At 42.7% G+C, this 24609-nt stretch overlaps 1 protein-coding gene across 1 annotated transcript in view; it reads left to right on the top strand.

Moving 5' to 3' along the window:
* The window catches only part of Dop2R (dopamine D2-like receptor), an 80280-nt gene that overhangs the window by 21471 nt on the left and 34200 nt on the right, over positions 1-24609 (top strand). The window contains exon 2 of the mRNA XM_071683409.1: positions 8182-8446. Within this exon, the coding sequence (XP_071539510.1) occupies positions 8182-8446 (265 nt within the window). The remainder of the gene's footprint in view (positions 1-8181; positions 8447-24609) is intronic.

Raw genomic sequence — 24609 nt, 5'->3', positions numbered from 1 at the left:
CTTCTTCCCTCTCCCTAGTCTGTGTTTCCTCCCTCTCCACTTTCCCTCTACCCACTCTACCTCTCCGTCCCCTCTCTACATACCCCTCCTTATTCTTCGTCACCCACTCTACCTCTCCTCTCTCCCCCTCTACCTCCCGCTTTGTCCTTTACCCCCCCCCCTCCCCAATCTACCTTTCCCCTTCTCAATCTACTTCTTCCCTCACCCGTCTACCTCCATCCTTCAATCTCCTCGTACCTAATCTACGTCCCTCCTCACTCTACCTCCCCTTTCCCCATCCTGCCTCTCCTATCCCTACTCAACCTCTTCCCTCTTCCTCTCCCCTCTCCATCTCCCCTCTCCACTATACCTCTCTCCTCTATACCTCTCTCCATTCCATTTCTACATCTCCCTTCTACAATCTCTCTTCCCTTCCCCACTTTATCTATCCTCTCCTCGCTCTAGTTCCTTCGTGTTTGCCTAGTTCCCTCGACTTTCCCCAGTGGCCGAGATGACACTTGCGAATTTTAAGGTCGCTCGACTAGCACTTAGCGTCCCCCTCAGCAAGCATCGACCACAGTGGGAGAAAGTCCCTCCTCAAATAGACTTGGTCCTCACTCTGGAGGAGGAGGAGGGAGGAGCGTGGATAATGCCAGCCATGCAGTCACCGTCATGGGCGCCCGATCTTCTTCTTGTCTTGTTGAGGTTGGGGAGGAGGTCACAGCATGAACCCCACCTTTGGTAAGAGGTTGACTTCCGTTCCCTTCCCCACACCCCCTCGAAAAAAAAAAAAAAGAAAACGAGCTCTTGACTTAGAGAGGAATAGATACGATAGATGGATAGAGAGACCGTAAAGTCCAACGTTCAAGCAAGGCGGTCTGCCCTTAACGCTAAAAAAAAAAAAAAAAAAAAAAAAAAAAAAAAAAAAAACATTCCCCTTAAAATCTGTAGAAGAAAATGATAGCAAAGCAGAGAGAGAGAGAGAGAGAGAGAGAGAGAGAGAGAGAGAGAGAGAGAGAGAAGAGAGAGAGAGAGAGAGAAAGAGAAGAGAGAGAGAGAAAGAAAGAGAAACAGAGAATATATGAGCCTTACACACCTCTTGCCTTCGTACCCACCACTTTGTAAATTCCACATTTCAGCAGAGATATACGTGGGTTTTATATACTTCATTTTCCTCCCAACACAACCACTTTTATCTTTCATCATCACTCCACACCCTTGACTGCAGAAGAGACTAAACGGGAAATATAGACTGACATACAACCCGCGATATATAGTATACACCCGCTTTATATCGTAGTGATCGTTATAGCATTATATATATATATATATATATATATATATATATATATATATATATATATATATATATATATATATATATATATATATATATATATATATCGCTGAATATCGCACACCAACGATATACATTTATCTGACATCGGCTTGGGAGGAAGACGTATTGAAGTGTCCATCAGGCAACTTCGAGGGAGTAACGGCAATCACGTGCTTAGAGATACATAATCACAGAACTAGAGTAATTACAAGCCTTAATTGAGCTGTCATTACCGCGAGAATAAGGCCCGGAGGCCTTCATTAAGAACCAGCAGATGGCATGTGTCATGAACAGGCTCCCGGGTCATGAAATGAGCAAAGTCATGGGATGCAAATTTAATTTTCCTCAATTTTCTCTTTTATTCTTTCGTCTTTAATCAGTCAATTAAGATTTTCTCTTATAAGGATTTCCTTTGAGAGTTGAGGATGATTTATGGTCTAAGTTTTTTTTTGGGGGGGTATTAAGTTTGGGCTCCGAGCTGGTGCTTCGTTAAGAGATATATGCCAAAATAAAGTAGATCTTCTATGTATATATATATATATATATATATATATATATATATATATATATATATATATATATATATATATATATATATATATATATATATATATTTACATATATATATATATATATATTTACATATATATATATATATATATATATATATATATATATATATATATATATATATATATATATATATATATACATATACATATACATATATATATATATATATATATATATATATATATACATATACATATATATATATATATATATATATATATACATATACATATATATATATATATATATATATATATATATATCTATATATATATATATATATATATATTACTGCCAGGTTAAGATGAAGCTAGGTACTCCCAAGCTTTCGCGAATATTCCAACACATTGTCAGGGCTAAGCAGGAAAGTTTAGCGTATCTTGTTACATCTTACCTGTGAGATGTACGAGTAATCCTCCCCACTCTAATATAAAACATATTAGACAAGGAAAAATCAGAAAGAATCTGATAGAAAATAGTTATATGGCCATTTTAACAAAGTTTTGTTTACAAGAACATCTGTCAGCACAAAATGTATATATATGTATGAATGATCTTTAATGTAAGCTTATTTTAGCTGAGACAGCATGGACAAGTTAGGCCCTGATGTAGGCCATCTCATATGTATATATATATATATATATATATATATATATATATATATATATATATATATATATGAATGTATATGTGTATTTGTATATATCTGTGTATGTATACGTTGAAATGTTTAGGTATGTATATGTGGGTGGGTTGGGCCATTCTATCGTCTGTTTCCTTGCGCTACCTCGCTAACGCAGCTGATAGCGACTAAGTATACTAATAAAAATAAGTACAAGATATTTTAAGACAAAGCGTTGGGTCAAGAGGAAGATGCAGGGGTTGAAAAAAGAGAGCTAATGAGATTTGGGGTGGGCGAGTATCAGTAAAGTACAGGGAGAACACTACATTTTGGAAGGAGGTAGATAATATGCGGAAAGCAAGAGAACAAATACGAACATCGGTCAAGGGGAGCAAAAGGAGGAAGTGGTAACAGGTAGTGATGAAGAGATAGGGTGAGCATTTTGAAGGACTGTTGAACATGTTTGATGTTAGGGTGGCAGATGTAGGGTGTTTGGATGGGAGGGTGGTATGTCAAGTCAGAGAGTCGTGGAGAGTGGTTTGGCGAAGAGAGAAAATTTGAATGTGGCAAAGGCGGCTGGAGTGGATGGGTATAGCAGCTGAATCTATTAAGGAAGGGGTTGACTGTGTTGTTGATTTCTTAATTAGGATTATCACTACGTGTGGGTCATGCTGAGGTGCCCGAGGATTGGCCGGAATGCATGTATAGTGCCAGTGTAGAAAGGCAATGGCGGACGAAGGCGAGTGTTCAAAGTACAGAGGTAACAGTTTGTCGAGTATTATAGGAGAGTAGTGATCCGAGAGGTTTTTTAAGGTATGTACAGAGCATCAGATTTGGTAGGAACAAAATGGTTACAGAAGCAGCTGAGGATGTGGATCCGACGTTCGTATTGTTGAATGCGCTTTAGAAATACCTAGACTAAGGGATATATATATATGTAAGTGGTATTTATTGGTCTGAAGAAATCACACGTTACGATCATAGGGATTTCCTTGTAGAGGAAGGTCCAAATAATATACGACGTGTGAGGCAAACTGCTCGAAGCTGTAAAAAGATATATCACCAAAAGTGCAAGGGGGCATGTTTACGCGCAGGAAAAAAGGAGAGTAAATTGTTCCAAGAGAAGGTTGGTTTCGCGGCAGGGGTCTGTGATGTCACCATGGTTGTTTAATCTGCTTATGGTTGAGGTGGTGAAGGAAGCAAGTGCGAGAATCTTGGAAAGAGGGGCGAAGGGGGAGAAGGTTCTGAGAGCACTGAAGAATGTGTAGAAAGTTATCCGAGAGTTCAAAAAATGTGTAATGTTTGAAGGTATAGTAGCATGGGCTGTAGATAAGACTGTGCGGAGGAAGGCGAGTGTGTTGTAAATTGAATGTTGGAGGACAGTATGTGGTGCGAGGTAGTTTGATCGGGTAAGTAATGAAAGGGCAAGAAAAAAGTGTGGTAATGAAAAGAGTGTGTGGTTGAGTGAGCTGTAGAAAATATGCTGAAATGGCTCGGGCAGGTAGAAGAAAATGAGTGAGGATATGCGTGTCGGATGTTGAGCGAACATTGAGAACGAAGATACCAAATTGGAGGTGGAAGGATGGGGGCGAGAAAGATTTTGAGCGATCGGGACCTGAAAATGCAGTGTGAAAGGCATGCACCGGATAGTGTAAATTGGAACTTTGTGGTTTACATGGGTCGACGTGCTGTTGTCAGTGGACTGAACCAGTGAGGTCATGGATAGGTCTGTTGGGGTCTGGTTGAAGGCAGGGAGCTGTGACTTCGTTGATAAATGACAGTTTGAGAATGGATGTGAGGGGATGTGGCCTTTCTTCGTCTGTTCATGGCGCCACCTCGCTAACGCGGAAAACGGCGATCATGTGGAAATAAAGGAAAGAAAAGAAAAGATATATATTTATATATATATGTATTGATCTTCGTATCAATACATAGTTATATCACTTATAGTCCCAGTCGTCTTGGATCATAATGCTCTTGGATGGCATTCTATAACCAAGCCTAAACAACGTTAAATACCTGAAGCTCCTCTTCATTTCATTCCTTTGTACCTGAAACACGTTAACAATGGCGGTAGATTCATGGATAAAGAAACCAGGTCATTGACCTGGATTCGTATAATTTTTCGTACATCTTTACTTGGAAATATCCTAACTACCTCGGATTCCCACAGTATAATCCCCCGTATTTTGAGATCTCCTGCTTTTGTTTAGCGTACCTCCAAACCCGCTGTCTAATGACTATTTTTTTTGAGGCGCTTATGTTGGCCTCCTTTACATTCGTTCACATTTAGATAATCCCAAATGGAAGGCCTCAGTAATATTTGGAATATATTATTCGTATTCTTATGCGAGGAGAACGAATCTTCTTTCATTCTAATCTGTAGCAGGTTTTCTAATCTCAAGTGAATCATAAGCAGCTATGTGATTGGTAGATGGAAAGGGAACACCAAGTTTACAGTGTCATCCACTGAGGTATATAGACCCTTATATAGCTGGTACTATGGGTGACATTTGCCCCGTCCCTGTGGTATTGAAGTCCTGGGTTCTATCGATTCATTTCGATCTCCAGTGTCAACAATGCCACGCAGACGACATGAACAAGATGTTCTACCCTAGTTTGTCCTACCATTAAAACTAAAGGCATGGAACTCTTACAAGGAATAATAGAGATGATATCTGTTTGTAATATGAAAATACAGAACAGACGTATTCATACGTAGACATATACTATCCAATAACGCATGCAAACTCGTATACGCACATGAACACATACACAAACGCCATGTTTGTGTATATATGCTTGTGTGTTTGTATGTGTTGCTGTACATCTGTCCCGTTTGTGCATGTTTCCTTCTCATTCTTCAAGTGTTTGCTTATATGACTATGTGCTTGTTAATGTGTGTGAACTTATGCATGTGTAATTGTGGATGATTACTGTCTGTGATCAATATTTGTGTGTTACGAGGAGAGAGTTTTACACTCTTAATGTCCCGTCTGTGGATCTTGTGTATGTGTACCATCTCTTTCCTTTAGTATACACACACACACACACACACACACACACACACACACACACACACTAGCTTAAGACAACCACGGAATAAAGGGTTTAGACAGGTTGCCACGCCCAGGATTCGAACCGACGCTGGCCTGAGCCCGTGTTGACCTATGTTCAGCAACCACTACACCACAAGTATCTGCTTCTGTGTGTATGTGTGTGTGTGTGTGTGTATGAGCTTTCTTGTCTGTATGTATGTGTGCAGTTATTTTGAGGAAAGGATATTCCGCGACATGACGTCCAACAGCACCAAATATACACATATACACACAACTTACGGACCACCTCACCCTCGCTACACCTTGCTCAAAGAACCTGTAGGCCACAGAGATGTTATTATGGCAGAGAACCTCAACTGTGACCAGGATCCCTGCCAGAGCTCTTACTCGAATCTCATGAACTCACCTGTTAAAAACAATGTTGTTAACTCGTAACTAATATCATGCATGTTAAATCCATCGATTTACCATCATTCCCGCCGTGACGCTCCCTCAAGTTATGTTGGGGAAGACAATAGAGGATGAGCCTAACAAGAAATCAGATGACCGACTCAATAAAGTTACTCTAGAGATAGTAAAGATACGAAGTTAAGAGATATATTAGAGATACGAAGCAAGTTCACATGGCAGACTATACCTCTTGACCCTCAACACGCACCCCTTCACTCTACCTACGGTATACGGGACAACACCGCACCCTACACGGGACAACACCGCACTCTACACGGGACAACACCGCACTCTACACGGGACAACACCGCACTCTACACGGGACAACATCGCACTCTACACGGGACAACATCGCACTCTACACGGGACAACATCGCACTCTACACGGGACAACACCGCACTCTACACGGGACAACACCGCACTCTACATATGTTTAACAGCCTCTCCTGGACCACCAATTCGGCCGGGTATGGAACCATCTAGCCTCGTTCCGTTCCATATCACCCTTGTGGCTGCTACTTTCGCGCCCGCCACGCCGCTTGCCTCTCCAGCATATTAGACGCTCCGATTCACTCCCGAAGGTCCTTTCAGAATTGGTAGTACGAAAGGTCGACGGTTCCTATAGAGACCTATGGTACAAACACCCCTATAGACGCCCGAAAGAATGCAAGGGCTTTGAAATAAACCGATAAACAATCTACATATAGATGTAGTGCATTTAATGAGACGTGTATTAAAGATTAGTTCCCAATCTATGAACCTTCTCGATAGATAGACAGAGATAGATAGATAGATAGACCGACAAACAGACAGATAGACGACAGACAGATGAATCGATAGAGAGATAGATAGGTATGTTCACTAACAGCTGCCTGATATAACTGCCAGTTTAAGGTCAATCATCACTCTTACTTCACTCTCCCAGTAATTGGTCAGCTCTCTCTCTCTCTCTCTCTCTCTCTCTCTCTCTCTGGCTGTAGGTGTGAGCTGGTAGATGCTCTGTCTCGCCATATCTACTACGGCAGACAAGTATAGGGAACAGAGGCACAGATCAACAAACAATGTGTTCGCCAGACACACGATCATTTCAAATGAAAATGTAAAGAGAAAAAAAAGACATGATAAAACGTAAGACATGAAGATAATAAGAAATAAACAGTGTCTGCATCAAGGAAATAAGAAAGACACCATTACTCTCACTTCTTTCACTAAATCACCCAATTACACCAGTTAACTGTGCAACATATTTGGTCTGGAACTCTACGGGTCAGGTCAGGCTGGTATCAACTGACGTAAAATGTAAGAACACACACACACAATATATATATATATATATATATATATATATATATATATATATATATATATATACATGATGGTCACACTTGTTCTTGATGATAGTATGAAAGCGAAATCGCACTTCAGTAAGAGTTCATACAATTTCATTTACGTGTAATTTTTCTCTACATGTGGCACGACACGTTTCGTGGGGACAGTCCACCTCATCAGGTGCCAGTACTTAAAAGTTTATTTAAATCCTAACATCACACTTGATTCCTGCCGTCCAACACCAGTCTTTGTAGACCAACCACTGTCTGCTTTGTCACATGCCGGGTGGTTGACCTGGTAGCTGGATGTGTCTTCATTCTATACGTCTTTCATCACCATCCTTCTCTTTTCATTCCATCTTCACTTTCCTCCAACAACCTCCTCCTCCTCCTCCAACTAAACCTCCCTCTTCTTATCTTCGACTATCCATCTATCACCACTGTGTCTTCATTCCATACGTCTATCATCACCATCCTTCTCTTTTCATTCCATCGTCACTTTTCTCCAACAACCTCCTCCTCCTCCAACAAAACCTCCCTCTTCTTATCTTCGACTATCCATCTATCACCATTGTGTCTTCATTCCATACGTCTTTCATCACCATCCCTCTCTTTTCATTCAATCTTCACTTTTCTCCAACAACCTCCTCCTCCAACAAAACCTCCCTCTTCTTATCTTCGACTATCCATCTATCACCACCACCACCACCAACCTCGTCCTTCATCTTGATAACCTCATCTGTTGACCATCAGGTCGTTCATCTGTTATGACTCGTATCCCACGTGACCTGACCACCACCACCTCCTCCTCCCACCTTCTGCCCCTCCAGATACATCGCGGTGACGCAGCCCATCAAATACGCCCAGTCGAAGAACAACAAGCGCATCGTCTTCACCATCGCCATCATCTGGGTGGTGTCGGCGGCCATCGGCATCCCGCTCTTCTTCGTCAACCAGTGGGACGTGGCCAAGAGGAAGGACGTGCTGACCAACGACTGCAACTTCCTCAACGCAGACTTCATCCTGTACTCGTCCATATCCTCCTTCTACATCCCCTGCATCGCCATGATCTACCTCTACTACAGGATATTCAAGGTGAGTCGAACTCCCTCAAGGTTCCAAGATGGGTCGATGACCCGAGTCTCATAGCCCCCGAGTTGCGAGATGAGGTGAATGAACTCTTCATTTTCAAAATGGATCGAAGTTCTTCATTTCCAGTGCGAGGCTGTGTCGAGTTCGAAGGCGAGAGTCGAAGTTTTGAGTTCCAGTGTGAATGGAAATTATAAACTTCAAGGTCAGTCGAGGTCATGAGTTTAAAAGAGATAGTAAGAGCGATTTGGACTATTTTTATATAATATGACCAGTAAAGGTCACTGAGGCTTCTGTTTCTTTGAGGGTGGTTAAGTCTGGGAGACTTTCTATCGCGCGTGCGTGTGTGTGTGTGTGTGTGTGTGTTATTCAGGATGTTATTGTGTGTGATATTCCTTATTTCATGTCTCATATGTGAATTACCTGAGGTTCTACTCGGTTAGGATTTTTGGTAAATATTTAAAGACTTTTGAGTGATGTTGCGCGTGCGCACACACACACACACACACTATCCCCATCATTGTTTATATACCTTTTCTTTTGTTAACATCAGACAAATGTATCCAGTCTTTTTTTTTATACGAGTTGCCTGACATGAACATACCAATTACGCTGTCATACCTTACAAATTTCTCTTCCTACTTTTGATACATCGTAATAAAATTACTCTTAGAATTCATATTTGTCCTATTGATTTAACACAGGATAATATTTCTCTTCCTGTGCTCCATCTGTCTTAAAATCTGTTCGTAAAAGAGAAAATAAGATTAACGCGATGTATCCACGACACCATCAACCTGAGATAAGCTCTCTTTTCATGTCGTTTACACAACCCTGAACTGGAGTGCGTCTTCACGGTGTACACACCACTGAAACGAAATGGAACCACTGGCACTTGACTACTGTATCCCCCTCATGTTTCCTTTTCACTTTCAGCAGTGTCTCTTATTCATTTTCGTCATGATTTTACCCCTTTACCGCCAAATATTTCACGCTAAAAAAAAAAAAAAAAACTCCCCACTAAATATTTTACGCAAAAAAAAAGCCATATATTTCACGCTAAAAAAAAATAAATCCCCCGCCAAATTTTTCATGCTAAAACAATCTCTCCGCCAAATATTTCACAATAAAACATTCTCTCCGCAAAATATTTCACGCTAAAACAAACTCTCCTCCAAATATTTCACGTTAAAACAAACTCTTCGCCAAATATCTGTCATCAACTACTTTACGTCAAATGTACTCGCCAAATTCTCTTCCACAAACGTCTACCACAAAACAATAAAAAGTTTCCCAGCCAAGCTTTCTCGCCATTACCTTTCCCTCCTTTCCCCCACACCCCGTAATATCTCACGCCAAAATTTCCTCCCCAGCCAGTTGCTTTCCGTCAAATATTTCTCGCCAAATTTTCGTCGGGCCCATTTAGTTTTATCGACAATACGGGACGAACCGTCTGGCATTGTCACATCTGGGAGGTGTTATCACCACAACACACACACACACACACACCCACACACACACACACACACACACCCACACACACCCACACACACACACACACCCCACCACCTTCCTCACGCAGCCATTCCTATGTATTTTCATCCTGGATTTTCAATATCTCGACGATAGGGAGTTTGTTCCACTGTTCAGCACCGCGAAGAATAAAAAAGAAATATATACGTAAAGTATAGAAAGCATCTGGAAGGGGGAACGTTCTCCAAAACGCGGCAATAAAGTCTTTTTTTTTCTTCTCCCAGTGATTTAGTTCACATATGCCAGCATCCCGCCCTCATCCGACACAGATGAACTGTCATTTCCGGACTTGTCGAGAGTAAGTCATGACGTGGAGGCCAAAGGCTCGCTGACGGTGGAATATACTGCACTGATTGTTGGACTTTAGGTGTTTGCCGTGGGTTACTGTCCTGTCGTTATATCTATATCTGACTATATAACTATATCTATCCATCTATCTCTACCCAAGGCTTTAGTCTAGGTCCACCTTGATCATGTGACCAAACACTTTCCTTACTCGCACGGTATAGCTTTATCATCACCCCTCCCTACTCCCTCCTCCCTCACCTCACTGCCCATGGCATAGTTGATTCGTCCATCATGCCTCCACTCACACCTCCATCCTTCACCCACAAGACAGCGGCTCCTCCTCCTCCTCCTCCTCCTCCAGGGCGCGGTTGGCATCAATCATCCCTGTGGCATCGTCATATGAAATAACTCTCCTCGCCTTCAGCACTTCATTTTCCTCATCTGTCCATCCCGTCTGCGTTCTATGTCCTCTCAGGCCTCCATCTATATCATCATAGATAACCTCCATAATCACCATGTCCTTCATGGCATTATATATCATCTCCAGAACCTATTGGCTTTTATGCACACGTCCCCTAACTACTACTAATTACTACTACTCCTCTACATCTAAATGCTTTACACACTATATGTTCTCCCTATCTTAGCGATGCTGTGTCGACTAATCGTTGCTTGGTTTCTGATGTATTAGTGCAAAGGAACACCACGGGATAAAGGATTGTATCATGCACGCTTCTTACATATCCTGCCTTAAGAGTACCTCCATGATTTTACTTTTTGTTAGCTGAGAAGGCAATTATATATATATATATATATATATATATATATATATATATATATATATATATATATATATATATATATATAATGTATGTGAGAGCTTGTAGATTTATGTGCTGAAAAAGGACTGGTGATTGGGAATACCTGGTTTTAAAAGAGATATATACATAAGTATACGTATGTAAGTAGGGGAGATGGCCAGAGAGAGTTATTGGAGTACGTGTTAATTGACAGGCGCGCGAAAGAGAGACTTTTGGATGTTAATGTGCTGAGAGGTGTAACTGGAGGGATGTCTGATCATTATCTTGTGGAGGCGAAGGTGAAGATTTGTAGAGGTTTTCAGAAAAGAAGAGAGTGGTGAGAGTAAGTGAGCTTGGGAAGGAGACTTGTGTGAGAAAGTACCTGGAGAGACTGAGTACAGAATGGAAAAGGTGAGAACAAAGGACGTAAGGAGAGTGGGGAAGGAATGGGATGTATTTAGGGAAGCAGTGATGGCTTGTGCAAAAGATGCTTGTGGCATGAGAAGCGTGGGAGGTGGGCAGATTAGAAAGGGTAGTGAGTGGTGGGATGAAGAAGTAAGATTATTGTGAAAAAGAAGAGAGGCATTTGGACAATTTTTGCAGGGAAATAATGTAGATGACTGGGAGATGTATAAAAGAAAGAGGCAGGAGGTCAAGAGAAAGGTGCAAGAGGCAAAAAAGAGGGCAAATGAGAGTCGGGGTGAGAGAGTATCATTAAATTTTAGTGAGAATAAAAAGATATTTTGGAAGGAGGTAAATAAAGTGCGTAAGACAAGGGAACAAATGGGAACATCAGTGAAGGGGGCTAATTGGGAGGTGATAACAAGTACTGGTGAGGAGTAGATGGAGTGAGTGTTTTGAAGGTTTGTTGAATGTGTTTGATGATAGAGTGCAGATATAGGGTGTTTTGGTCGAGGTGGTGTGCAAAGTGAGAGGGTTAGGGAGAATGATTTGGTGAATAGAGAAGAGGTAGTAAAAGCTTTGCGGAAGATGAAAGCAAGGCAGCGGGTTTGGATGGTATTGCAGTGGAATTTCTTAAAAAAAGTGGGTGACTATTATTGACTGGTTGGTAAGGTTATTTTAATGTATGTATGACTCATGGTGAGGTGCCTGAGGACTGGCCGAATGCTTGCATAGAGCAATTGTACAAAGGCAAAGGGGATAAAGGTGAGAGCTCAAATTATAGAGGTAAAGTTTGTTGAGTATTCCTGGTAAATTATATGGGAGGGTATTGATTGAAAGCTTGAAGGCATGTACAGAGCATCAGATTGGGGAAGAGCAGTGTGGTTTCAGAAGTGGTAGAGGATGTGTGGATCAGGTGTTTGATTTGAAAAATGTATGCGAGAAATACATAGAAAAGCAAATGGATTTGTATGAAGCATTTATGGATCTGGAGAAGGCATATGATAGAGTTAATAGAGATTCTCTGTGGAAGGTATTAAGAATATATGGTGTGGGAGGTAAGTTGTTAGAAGCAGTGAAAAGTTTTTATCGAGGATGTAAGGCATGTGTACGTGTAGGAAGAGAGGAAAATGATTGGTTCTCAGTGAAAGTTGGTTTGCGGCAGGGATGCGAGATGTCTCCATGGTTGTTTAATTTGTTTGTGGATGGGGTTGTTAGGGAGGTAAATGGAAGATTTTTGAAAAGAGGTGCAAGTATGCAGTCTGTTGTGGATGAGAGAGCTTGGGAAGTGAGTCAGTTGTTCGCTGATGATACATCGCTGGTGGCTGACTCGGGTGAGAAACTGCAGAAGCTGGTGACTGAGTTTGGTGAAGTGTGTGAAAGATGAAAGCCGAGATTAAATGTGAATAAGAGCAATGTTATTAGGCACAGTAGGGTTGAGGGACAAGTCAATTGGGAAGGAAGTTTGAATGGAGAAAATGGAAATGAGGTGTTTTAGGTATATGGGAGTGGATCTGGCAGTGGATGGAACCATGAAAACGGAAGCGAATCATAGGGTGGGGGAGAGGGTGAAAGTTCTGGGAGCGTTGCAAAATGTGTGAAAGTCGAGAACGTTATCTTCGAAAGCAAAAATGGGTATGTTTGAAGGAATAGTGGTTCCAACAATGTTTTATGGTTGCGAGGCGTGGGCTATAGATAGAATTGTGCGGAGGAGGGTGGATGTGCTGGAAATGAGATGTTTGAGGACAGTATGTGGTGAGGTGGTTTGATCGAGTAAGCAATGAAAGGGTAAGAGATGTGTGGTAATAAAAAGAGTGTGGTTGAGAGAGCAGAAGAGGGTGTTTTGAAATGGTTTGGTCACAGAGAGAATGAGTGAGGAAAGATTGACAAAGAGGATATATGTGTCGGAGGTGGAGGGAACGAGGAGAAGTGGGAGACCAATTTGGAGGTGGAAAGATGGAGTGAAAAAGATTTTGAGTGATATACACCAACACAAGGAACATTTGGACATTGTGGCGATAAGAAAGCTAATAGGTTCCTATATACTGAGGTACTTATGTACGCTGTGAAGCATTACGTGAGGAAAATGATAAATTTACTAAACAGGAAAGATATTTAATACTCTTTCGAAAATGGAATGTGTTCCATCAGTATAAAGAAATATATGAGAGACTATCCCTAAGGATAGGGGAGAGAGAATACGTTCCACGTATTCCCTGTTCCAAAAGAAGGAATAGAGAAGGGGGCCAAGTGAGGGTATCCCCTGTAAGGCTCAGTCCTCTGTTCTTAACGCTACCTCGCTAACGCGGGAAAGGCGATTGTGTGTTTAATGTATTTGTACATATGGCGGTAAGGGCGTCCTGCACATGAGAGCCGCCCTATTTCCTTTGTTTTTCTCCACTATATTGTCCCTCTCCACACACACCTTTAAGGTCATCATTAGATATTAAACTTATATAAGAAAAATGGTTAATAAAATATATATATATATATATGTACATATGAAAAACACTCCAGACTCAGCCTAAAACTTCACTCTTTTCACTCACCCTCAGACTTCAGTCTCTTCAAAGTTCGCCAAGAAATTCATCCTTAGACCCCTATCTTTCGACTTCGTTTTGAAATTGATCGTCAGACTCGTGTCGTCCAACTTGGTCATCACCATTGCGGGATGTAGTTGGTGACCGTTGCATGTTGTTGTACTGGTGTTGACGATTTACTCTGGGTCTAAGGAGACTATGTATATGTGCCACTGCCCTGTCGACATCACGCTCCAATCCAAGAACATGTATGTCCTTATCCACTTCTCGTTTGTTGGGGATGTAGATGTCGACACAATGTTTCTTCCTAATACCGTCGACTTGGTTGCCAGCCCTGCCGATGATCCTGCTATGCAGTCTCTCATCAACAGACAGCCTATCCAGTACATGACCACATGGCCACAATCTGGAGGGGCGGTCCCTGTTGCTGACATTGGACAGCTGAGAGAAAAGGTCCACCTCAGTAGGTTGAAGCAGCTTGAGTTCTCTCTGTATGTCGAGGCAGGCACGAGCGACTGGTTCGCGATCACCTGTTACCACTATATACTGCTTATCGTCACCGGGGAACGTAATGTTGACACTGTAGTGGTCCTGTAAGGATGGAACGTTGATCTTAAGGTACTCGTGTTCTGCGAGTGGCACCTCCATCCATTCGGTCCACCTTCTCAGTCGAGATGGTGCAGGTTTCCGTTCCTTGGGTGATGGGACAGGCTTCTTTTCCTTGGGAACCTTGGTTGATGGAACAGGCTGCCGTTCCTTGGTTGATGGGACAGGCTGCCGTTCCTTGGGTGTTGGGACAGGCTGCCGTTCCTTGGGTGTTGGGACAGGCTGCCGTTCCTTGGGTGTTGGGACAGGCTGCCGTTCCTTGGGTGTTGGGACAGGCTGCCGTTCCTTGGGTGATGGGACAGGCTGCCGTTCCTTGGGTGATGGGACAGGCTGCCGTTCCTTGGGTGATGGGACAGGCTGCCGTTCCTTGGGTGATGGGACAGGCTGCCGTTCCTTGGGTGATGGGACAGGCTGCCGTTCCTTGGGTGATGGGACAGGCTTCTTTTCCTTCTGAACCTTGGTTGATGGAACAGGTTGCCGTTCCTTGGGTGATGGGACAGGCTTCTTTTCCTTGGGAACCTTGGTTGATGGAACAGGCTGCCGTTCCTTGGGTGATGGGACAGGCTTCTTTTCCTTGGGAACCTTGGTTGATGGAACAGGCTGCCGTTCCTTGGGTGATGGGACAGGCTTCTTTTCCTTCTGAACCTTGGTTGATGGAACAGGCTGCCGTTCCTTTGTTGATGGGACAGGCTTCTTTTCCTTCTGAACCTTGGTTGATGGAACAGGCTGCCGTTCCTTTGTTGATGGGACAGGCTTCTTTTCCTTCTGAACCTTGGTTGATGGAACAGGCTGCCGTTCCTTGGGTGATGGGACAGGCTTCTTTTCCTTCTGAACCTTGGTTGATGGAACAGGCTGCCGTTCCTTGGGTGATGGGACAGGCTTCTTTTCCTTGGGAACCTTGGTTGATGGAACAGGCTGCCGTTCCTTGGGTGATGGAACAGGCCTTTGTTTCTTGGGCGGTTGTACAGCCTCTCTAGTCACCTGCTGGACTGGAGGAGGTGCAACAGTTGCCCTAACCTTCCTTACCAAGAAGGCCATCACCCAGGAGGCCATATGCTTCACCAGTGCCGCGTGAGCACAAAGGTAAATGCTGAAGTAAACGACCACCGCCACACTCAGGAAGAAGCTGACCAAGAGCTGCAGGAGGAGGGTCATGACCCTGCGCTCCTGCACAGGCTGGGACACCAGGTCCTTAAGGATCCGCACGTTCTTCAAGAGGCGGGGAAGACGCCATACATCACCCAGGGACGGGGTGGAGACGTGTGATGCCGCCTCCACCGGTGAGGTGAAGTCCTTCACCTTGACGAGACCCAAGAGAGGGAGTTGGAGGGCGTACGTGTGTGTGTGTCTTTCCTCTAGGATGGAGAGCAGCTTCATCTGCTGTTTGACGAGGACGTTGGACAGGAACCAGGGTACGATCACGCTCAGGACCACGAGGCACACAGCCACCAATATGCAACAGTTAATTATTCTATATTTATTCATTTTCAATTCAAATAATAAATTGTGGTTCTACTATTACGGAAGATGTGACATTTCACAAGAAAGAGAATACGATGGTCGACGAGCCAGGAATTGCAGGGTGGCGGCGGTGGTGGAGGAGGAGGTGATGATAGTTCTTTGTCCACCTTCAGGAGTGTGTTAAGAGAAGATCATCATGACTATACCCTGTTCACTCAGATCTGATGGCTGGGACATAGAAGCCTTGGAGTTGGAGTGTGTTAAGAGAAGATCATCATGACTATACCCTGTTCACTCAGATCTGATGGCTGGGACATAGAAACCTTGGAGTTGGAGTGTGTTAAGAGAAGATCATCATGACTATACCCTGTTCACTCAGATCTGATGGCTGGGACATAGAAGTCTTGTAGTTGGAGTGTGTTAAGAGAAGATCATCATGACTATACCCTGTTCACTCAGATCTGATGGCTGGGACATAGAAGCCTTGGAGTTGGAGTGTGTTAAGAGAAGATCATCATGACTATACCCTGTTCACTCAGATCTGATGGCTGGGACATAGAAGCCTTGGAGTTGGAGTGTGTTAAGAGAAGATCATCATGACTATACCCTGTTCACTCAGATCTGATAGCTGGGACATAGAAACGTTGGAGTGTGTTAAGAGAAGATCATCATGACTATACCCTGTTCACTCAGATGTGATAGCTGGGACATAGAAACGTTGGAGTGTGTTAAGAGAAGATCATCATGACTATACCCTGTTCACTCCGATGTGATAGCTGGGACATAGAAACGTTGGAGTGTGTTAAGAGAAGATCATCATGACTATACCCTGTTCAATCAGATCTCATAGCTGGGACATAGAAACCTTGGAGTTGGAGAGTGTTAAGAGAAGATCATCATGACTATACCCTGTTCACTCAGATCTGATAGCTGGGACATAGAAGCCTTGGAGTTGGAGTGTGTTAAGAGAAGATCATCATGACTATACCCTGTTCACTCAGATCTGATAGCTGGGACATAGAAGCCTTGGAGTTGGAGTGTGTTAAGAGAAGATCATCATGACTATACCCTGTTCACTCAGATCTGATAGCTGGGACATAGAAACGTTGGAGTGTGTTAAGAGAAGATCATCATGACTATACCCTGTTCACTCAGATGTGATAGCTGGGACATAGAAACGTTGGAGTGTGTTAAGAGAAGATCATCATGACTATACCCTGTTCACTCAGATGTGATAGCTGGGACATAGAAACGTTGGAGTGTGTTAAGAGAAGATCATCATGACTATACCCTGTTCACTCAGATGTGATAGCTGGGACATAGAAACGTTGGAGTGTGTTAAGAGAAGATCATCATGACTATACCCTGTTCACTCAGATGTGATAGCTGGGACATAGAAACGTTGGAGTGTGTTAAGAGAAGATCATCATGACTATACCCTGTTCACTCAGATGTGATAGCTGGGACATAGAAACGTTGGAGTGTGTTAAGAGAAGATCATCATGACTATACCCTGTTCACTCAGATGTGATAGCTGGGACATAGAAACGTTGGAGTGTGTTAAGAGAAGATCATCATGACTATACCCTGTTCACTCAGATGTGATAGCCGGGACATAGAAACGTTGGAGTGTGTTAAGAGAAGATCATCATGACTATACCCTGTTCACTCAGTTGTGATAGCTGGGAAATAGAAACGTTGGAGTGTGTTAAGAGAAGATCATCATGACTATACCCTGTTCACTCAGATGTGATAGCTGGGACATAGACACGTTGGAGTGTGTTAAGAGAAGATCACCATGACTATACCCTGTTCACTCAGATGTGATAGCTGGGACATAGAAACGTTGGAGTGTGTTAAGAGAAGATCATCATGACTATACCCTGTTCACTCAGATGTGATAGCCGGGACATAGAAACTTTGGAGTGTGTTAAGAGAAGATCATCATGACTATACCCTGTTCACTCAGATCTGATAGATGGGACATAGAAATGTTGGAGTCTGTTAAGAGAAGATCATCATGACTATACCCTGTTCACTCAGATGTGATAGCTAGGACATAGAAACGTTGGAGTTGAGATGGCTGATTGGCTCATGCAACACCCAGAGAGCGAGGTAAATCTACCTTATTTCCTAACACACATATTTGTTAATTGTACCTTGTTTGCAGTATATGAAGAGGGTGAGGATCAGCATAGGGAGTCTGCCGTTATTGGGGAACATTGGAGTTGGTTATAGCGTTATGTAGGACAGAGAGAGAGAGAGAGAGAGAGAGAGAGAGAGAGAGAGAGAGAGAGAGAGAGAGAGAGAGATCATGAAAGGCAAGTGTTTTAGGCGCAGCTGAGTGAGTGTGTTAGTAGTTTCATGCACGAGACCGGGTTATAGTGATGGGTGATTTGAATGCACAGGTGAGTAATGTGGCAGTTGTGGGTATAATTGGTGCACATGGGATGTTCAGTGTTGTAAATGGAAATTGTGAAGAGCTTGTAGATTTGTGTGCTGAAATAGGGCTGATGATTGGAAATACCTGGTTCAAAAAGAGAGATATAAATAAGTATACGTATGTAAATAGGAGAGATGGCCAGAGAGCTTTACTGGATTACGTGTTAATTGATAAGCGCGTGAAAAAGAGACTTTTGGATGTTAATGTTGTGAGAGGTGCAACTGGAGGGATGTCTGATCATTATCTCGTGGAGGCGAAGGTGAAGATTTGTAGAGGTTTGCAGAAAAGAAGAGAGAATGTTATGGTGAATAAGTGAGCTTGGAAAAGAGACTTATGTGAGGAAGTACCAAGAGAGACTGAGTGCAGAATTGAAAAAGGTGAGAGCAAAGGATGTAAAGGGAGTGGGGGAGGAATGGGATGTATTTAGGGAAGCAGTGATGGCTTGTGTAAAAGATGCTTGTGGCATGAGAAGCGTGGGAGGTGGGCGGATTAGAAAGGGTAGTGAGTGGTGTGATGAAAAAGCAAGATAATTAGTGAAAGAGAAGAGAGAGGCATTTGGACGATTTTTGCATGGGAAATAATGCAAATGAGTGGGAGATGTACAAAAGAAAGTGGCAGTAGGTCAAGAGAAAGGTGCAAGTGGTGAAAAAGAGGGCAAATAAGAGTTGGGGTGAGAGAGTATCATTAAATTTTAGGGAGGATAAAAAGATGTTTTGGAAGGAGGTAAATAAAGTGCGTAAGACAAGAGAACAAGTGGAAACATCGGTGAAGGGTGCTAATGGGAAGGTAATAACAAGTAGTGGTGATGTGAGAAGGAGATGGAGTGAGTATTTTTAACGTTTGGTGAATGTATTTGATGATAGAGTGGCAGATATAGTGTGTCTTGGTCGAGGTGGTGTGCGAACTGAGAGGGTTAGGGAGAATGATTTGGTAAACAGAGAAGGGGTAGTGAAAGCTTTGCGGAAGATAAAAGCCAGCAAGGCGGCGGGTTTGGATGGTATTGCAGTGGAATTTTTTAAAAAAAGGGGGTGACTGTGTTGTTGACTGGTTGGTAAGGATATTTAATATACATGGTGAAGTGCCTGAGGATTGGTGGAATGCATGCATAGTGCCATTGTACAAAGACAAAGGGGATAAAGGTGAGTGTTCAAATTACAGAGGTATTAGTTTGTTGAGTATTCCTGGGAAATTATATGGGAGGGTATTGATTGAGAGGGTGAAGGCATGTACAGAGCATTAGATTGGGGAAGAGCAGTGTGGTTTCAGAAGTGGTAGAGGATGTGTGGATCAGTTGTTATATGTGCGTGTGTGGACGTGTATGTATACACATGTGGATGGGTTGGGCCATTCTTTCGTCTGTTTCCTTGCACTACTTCGCTAACGCGGGAGACAGCGACAAAGTATAATAAATAAATAATATATATATATATATATATATATATATATATATATATATATATATATATATATATATATATATATATATATATATATATTTGTGAAAAAAGAGAGAAAGACAGTTTTCGTCAAGCTATGGCAAATGTAGCCTGTGTTTACATCTCTCTCTCTCTCTCTCTCTCTCTCTCTCTCTCTCTCTCTCTCTCTCTCTCTAGCCAAGCCAAGCCAATCTGTCTGGAGCAGGCACTAAACTGACCCCCAGTGGGTCGTAAATCAATATTCCTTTTATGGTGGTCAAAAACACCCCCTTAAATAACTCACCCCACCCCTCCCCTCCCATCCCCCCCCAGAGAACACCGCACGAACTAACCTTGATAGTAAATTATATCCCTTTTGTTTTGGGAGAGTAAAAGAAAAGGAGGGGAGGAAAAAAAATTAAGTTTTGTCCTTAAATTTATAAAGCTTTTGTATTTTAGGAGAGCTGAGGTGGAAAAGAAATGGGGAGATATTAGAGAAAGTCCATTTAAGCTCCTTAAACGTTTTCCATGTCATTGGTTAGATAATCTGTTGGTCATATAAACTTGACTGCAAAGGTTGTGTCCCATTAACTTTGATTTATGGCTCACCCCTTGTGTCCTTGGCTGTGGTGGGTAGTGATGGGTGGTGGTGTTGTTGTGAGCAAAGTATACGGTGGGTGTAGTGCTAATAATGGTAGGTGTATGGTGGTTGTGGCGTTAGTGGTAGTAGATGTGGTGGTTGCGGTGCTGGTTGTGGTAGATGTGGTGGTTTGTAATGCTGGTTGTAGCAGACGTTGTGTTTGTGATGATGGTCGTGGTGTTTTTTAATGACTGTGATGCTGGTTGTGGTAAATGTGGTTGCTCGAGTGTTGGTTGTCGTAGATCTGATGGTTGTGGTGGCGACTGTGGTAGATGTACAGGTTGTGGAGCACACTGTAGTATTGTTGGTGTAGATGTGTAGAAGGTGTAAGCTGTAGAGGTGTTGGTTGTGATTCTGGTGTAATAGTTGTTGTGGTCATAGCGTGAATAAGGATAGTTGTGGTAGTTGTGGTGCTGGCGGTAACCGCTGTGTGGTTATGGTGTTCATGGCATTAAATGCTATGATAATGATAATCATTAATAACCCCGTAATCTAATTAACTACAATGAAAGTCTGAACACAAACAGAAACGAACAGCAACTCGGGGACGAGAGATATCAAAGTGTCAAAAGGTGACGGGGATGGTGCAGTCGCCTCTTCCTGCACTGTCAGATAGGTGCTTACCCGTTTTCTGCACCTTTTCTAGCAGTCTGTATGGTGTGTAAGGCAGGAAACCAGGTGGGGAGATGGGAGACAGTGATGGAACTGGAGGGAACAGAAGCTGTGTTGCTGGCTTTGGTTTCTATAGCAAGGGTGTTCGAATGTCTCAAGTCGACGGAGGATATAGAGTCCATAGCTTCTGTCTGTTTGACTGACTGATTGTCTGTGTCTATCTGTCTACATATACCTATCTATCATCTATCCGTCTTTTTTTATCTATATATGTATGTATGTGCGTATGTATGTCTCTCTAAATATTTATCCGTCTATGTTCGTATATAACCATCTTTCTATCTCCATGTCTATCTCTCTATTTCTGTAAATATCTGGAAACATTACACGGTTTCCACTATAATGGGATATACACGTCACAGGATCTCTTTGGACCCCAATTATCTCACACCTCAACCCATGTCCGGTGTTTAAGTGACAAATGAACTTCCACGGTTAAGAAAGTGCTTCGTATTTTCCGATTCTACACAAAATGGTTTAGATCAAGACCAGATTCTCGATTCACACCACTTCTATACACAATACACTCCCATTGCGTCTGGTCTCCATTCATTGCTCTCACACTTCACGAAATGGTTTAGATCAAGACCAGATTTTCGATTCACGCCACTTCTATACACAATACACTCCCATTGCGTCTGGTCTCCATTCATTGCTCTCACACATTTCGAAATATGTCAAGCCCCAAATTCTTGCTTGCCACTACATCTATCCTCTGGTACATCTATCCTCCCTGTATATCTTCTTGACCTATCCGCCATACGTCCCACAGGACTATACCACAGTAGAAGACTTTCACCCATGCGTCTTTGAGAATGACCTCATCAGTCCGAGACATAACTTTCTCAAATCTTCATTGTATCCGTCCAACGTGTTGTTGTTACGCAAGCTATCCATCTCCACTATCCTTATCTTTTGAATATCCTTTTCTCTTCACGCTAGGGTTTCACAGCCATATATCAGCGACGGGACAAGTACTTCATGCCCAGGGTATTCCACAACCCACATTTATTGTTTTTATCTTTCACGAGAGCTTTTAATTCACTTTTTTTTTTTTACTGTCCTTGCAGGACTCTACTTTCAAACCCAGCTTTCCAGATCAAGACTTTACTTCCACATTATGCAAAATCTTATCTCCACGACCTCCGGATCTTCGCTTGACCGTACGGCAGTCCGACCTTGCTATCTTCCGCCCGAAGATGAAATATAACATTTGTATTCACTTTCAGCATCCTCCTCTTATATGCATCATTAAACAGAGCAAATCATTCTATCCGATCTTTCTTCAGCGCTTATCTAACAGCATGGCGTATGTAACAGCACAGCGTAATCTAACAGCATAGAGTATCTTAAAAGCACAGCGTAATTTAACAGCACAGCATGTCATCCAACACAGCGTGTGAAACAGCATAGTGTATGTTACAGCATAGCGTAGTATCTTCAATATAGCAGCTGCGTTTTGACCCATCTTCTTTCTCTTTGGTAGCCAATCACACCACAGTCTGTGCGTCATGTAATGTCCCATCTATACAAGAAGGAAACGAGTCAGTACTCAGGTAGACGATACACAGCGTGAAGGAACTTCTCTCATTTATTTCAGTCACACACTGATACTTTACTCCTCAGACGTGCAACTGCCACAGTTACAAAAGCTTTTAAGAACACTACAAAGGACTTCTAAAGGTACCTTCCTTCCTGCTCACAGATGCTCCGTGTCACTCCTGTTTTCTTCTCTCCCCCCTTCCTAAAACTTTCCCCAATACTGGTTGAAGTTTAGAAAAACCTAGTCTACACCACACCTTCTTCCCTTCTGAAACCGGCACCTTGTTCCTCACCAGCAAGGAGAATCACGAATCCTTTTAACTCTATTAGTTATCCTAGACCCCCTTTGTCCCTCACCAGCAAGTGGGTTCACTAATTCTTTTAACTCGATCAATTACCATAATCCCCCACCCTTGTCCCTCACCAATAAGGAGAATCACTAATCCTTTTAACTCGATCAGTGAACCTAAATCCCCCTCTGTCCCTCACCAGCAAAGGGTTCACTCATCCTTTTAACAGGATCAGTGACCCCAAAACCATCCTTGTTCCTCACTGGCAAGGTGATTCACAAATCCTTTAAACGGGATCAATTTCCCTAAAGCCACCTTGTTCCTCACCAACAAGAGGAATCGCCGCTCCTTTTAACACGATCAACTTACTCTTTATTTTGCCAACAGTTCAGAGGAGTTTTACTCCTCAATACTTCTTACACATACACCAGACCCATTTCTCTTCTGTACTATGGAATACTGAACTGATTCTGTCCAGGTATCAGACACCAAATGACAGTTACTTGAAGGGAACAGACAGAACAACTGAACGCGATTGATCAGTCCATCTGAGGTAAACCGTGGATCAACCTCTCGTTCTTAGAGAGAGAGAGAGAGAGAGAGAGAGAGAGAGAGAGAGAGAGAGAGAGAGAGAGAGAGAGAGGGGTTATTACTTAGATACACAGATCCATGGCCCAAGGCCCAGGCGAGGTGGCCTAACCCTAACAATACGTGAAAGGAACAAAAAAATTACAGTCCCCTTAAAAAGAGGGAAGAAAAGATAGCCAAGCGAGAGAGAGAGAGAGAGAGAGAGAGAGAGAGAGAGAGAGAGAGAAATTTGTAAGTAATCCAGACATTATCCATCTTGAACAAGGGGTGATTTTTCAAGATGTCCGGTACGACTACGGTGGTGAGGAGGAGGGAGAGGAGGAAGGAACATCATTGATTTATTGGGTGTGGGTGTCCGGCTGATGCTTCGTCTCGTGTTATTTATGACGTACTCCCGAGTCTGTGGGTTGTCAGGTGCAGGCCCATGGGGTGGGGTCGGGATATATGTCTTTTAACACCGTTTCCTTAATATTTTTTTTTCTTCATAATTTACTACGCACCCCCCTCTACTCTCTCTCGCTCTCTCTCTCTCTCTCTTCTGGGTAATACGATGGAAAACATGATGCAACAGAAATGACATTTCTATATCACAAACATCGTTGCCTAACAAATTCACCAAGTCTTTCAGCACGGCACTCTGCTATTGCGGAATCAAAATTACCTAGACTTTCCAAAGGCATTGGATAAAATACCACGCAAGAGGTTGCTATCAAAATCAAAATCACGTAGAATAAGGGGACAAACTAGGTGCATGGATAAGTGACTGGCTCCCCTACAAAAAGGAAAGTGTAGTTTTGAATGAGGGAGCCTCAGACTGGCTGAACGTGACAAGTGGTGTGCCACAGAGGTTGGTCCTTGACCCTCTTCTTTTCGTAACTTTTTGTATCAGCGATCTCGAATATAGATCTCGTGTCTACGATCTCCAAATTTCTGGACGATATAAGACTAT

Source organism: Panulirus ornatus, chromosome 3 (assembly GCF_036320965.1).
Source record: "Panulirus ornatus isolate Po-2019 chromosome 3, ASM3632096v1, whole genome shotgun sequence".
In the NCBI taxonomy this organism is placed as follows: Eukaryota; Metazoa; Arthropoda; class Malacostraca; order Decapoda; family Palinuridae; genus Panulirus; species Panulirus ornatus.
The sequence above is the reverse complement of the archived record's forward strand: the minus strand, read 5'-3'. Positions and strand labels throughout refer to the sequence as shown.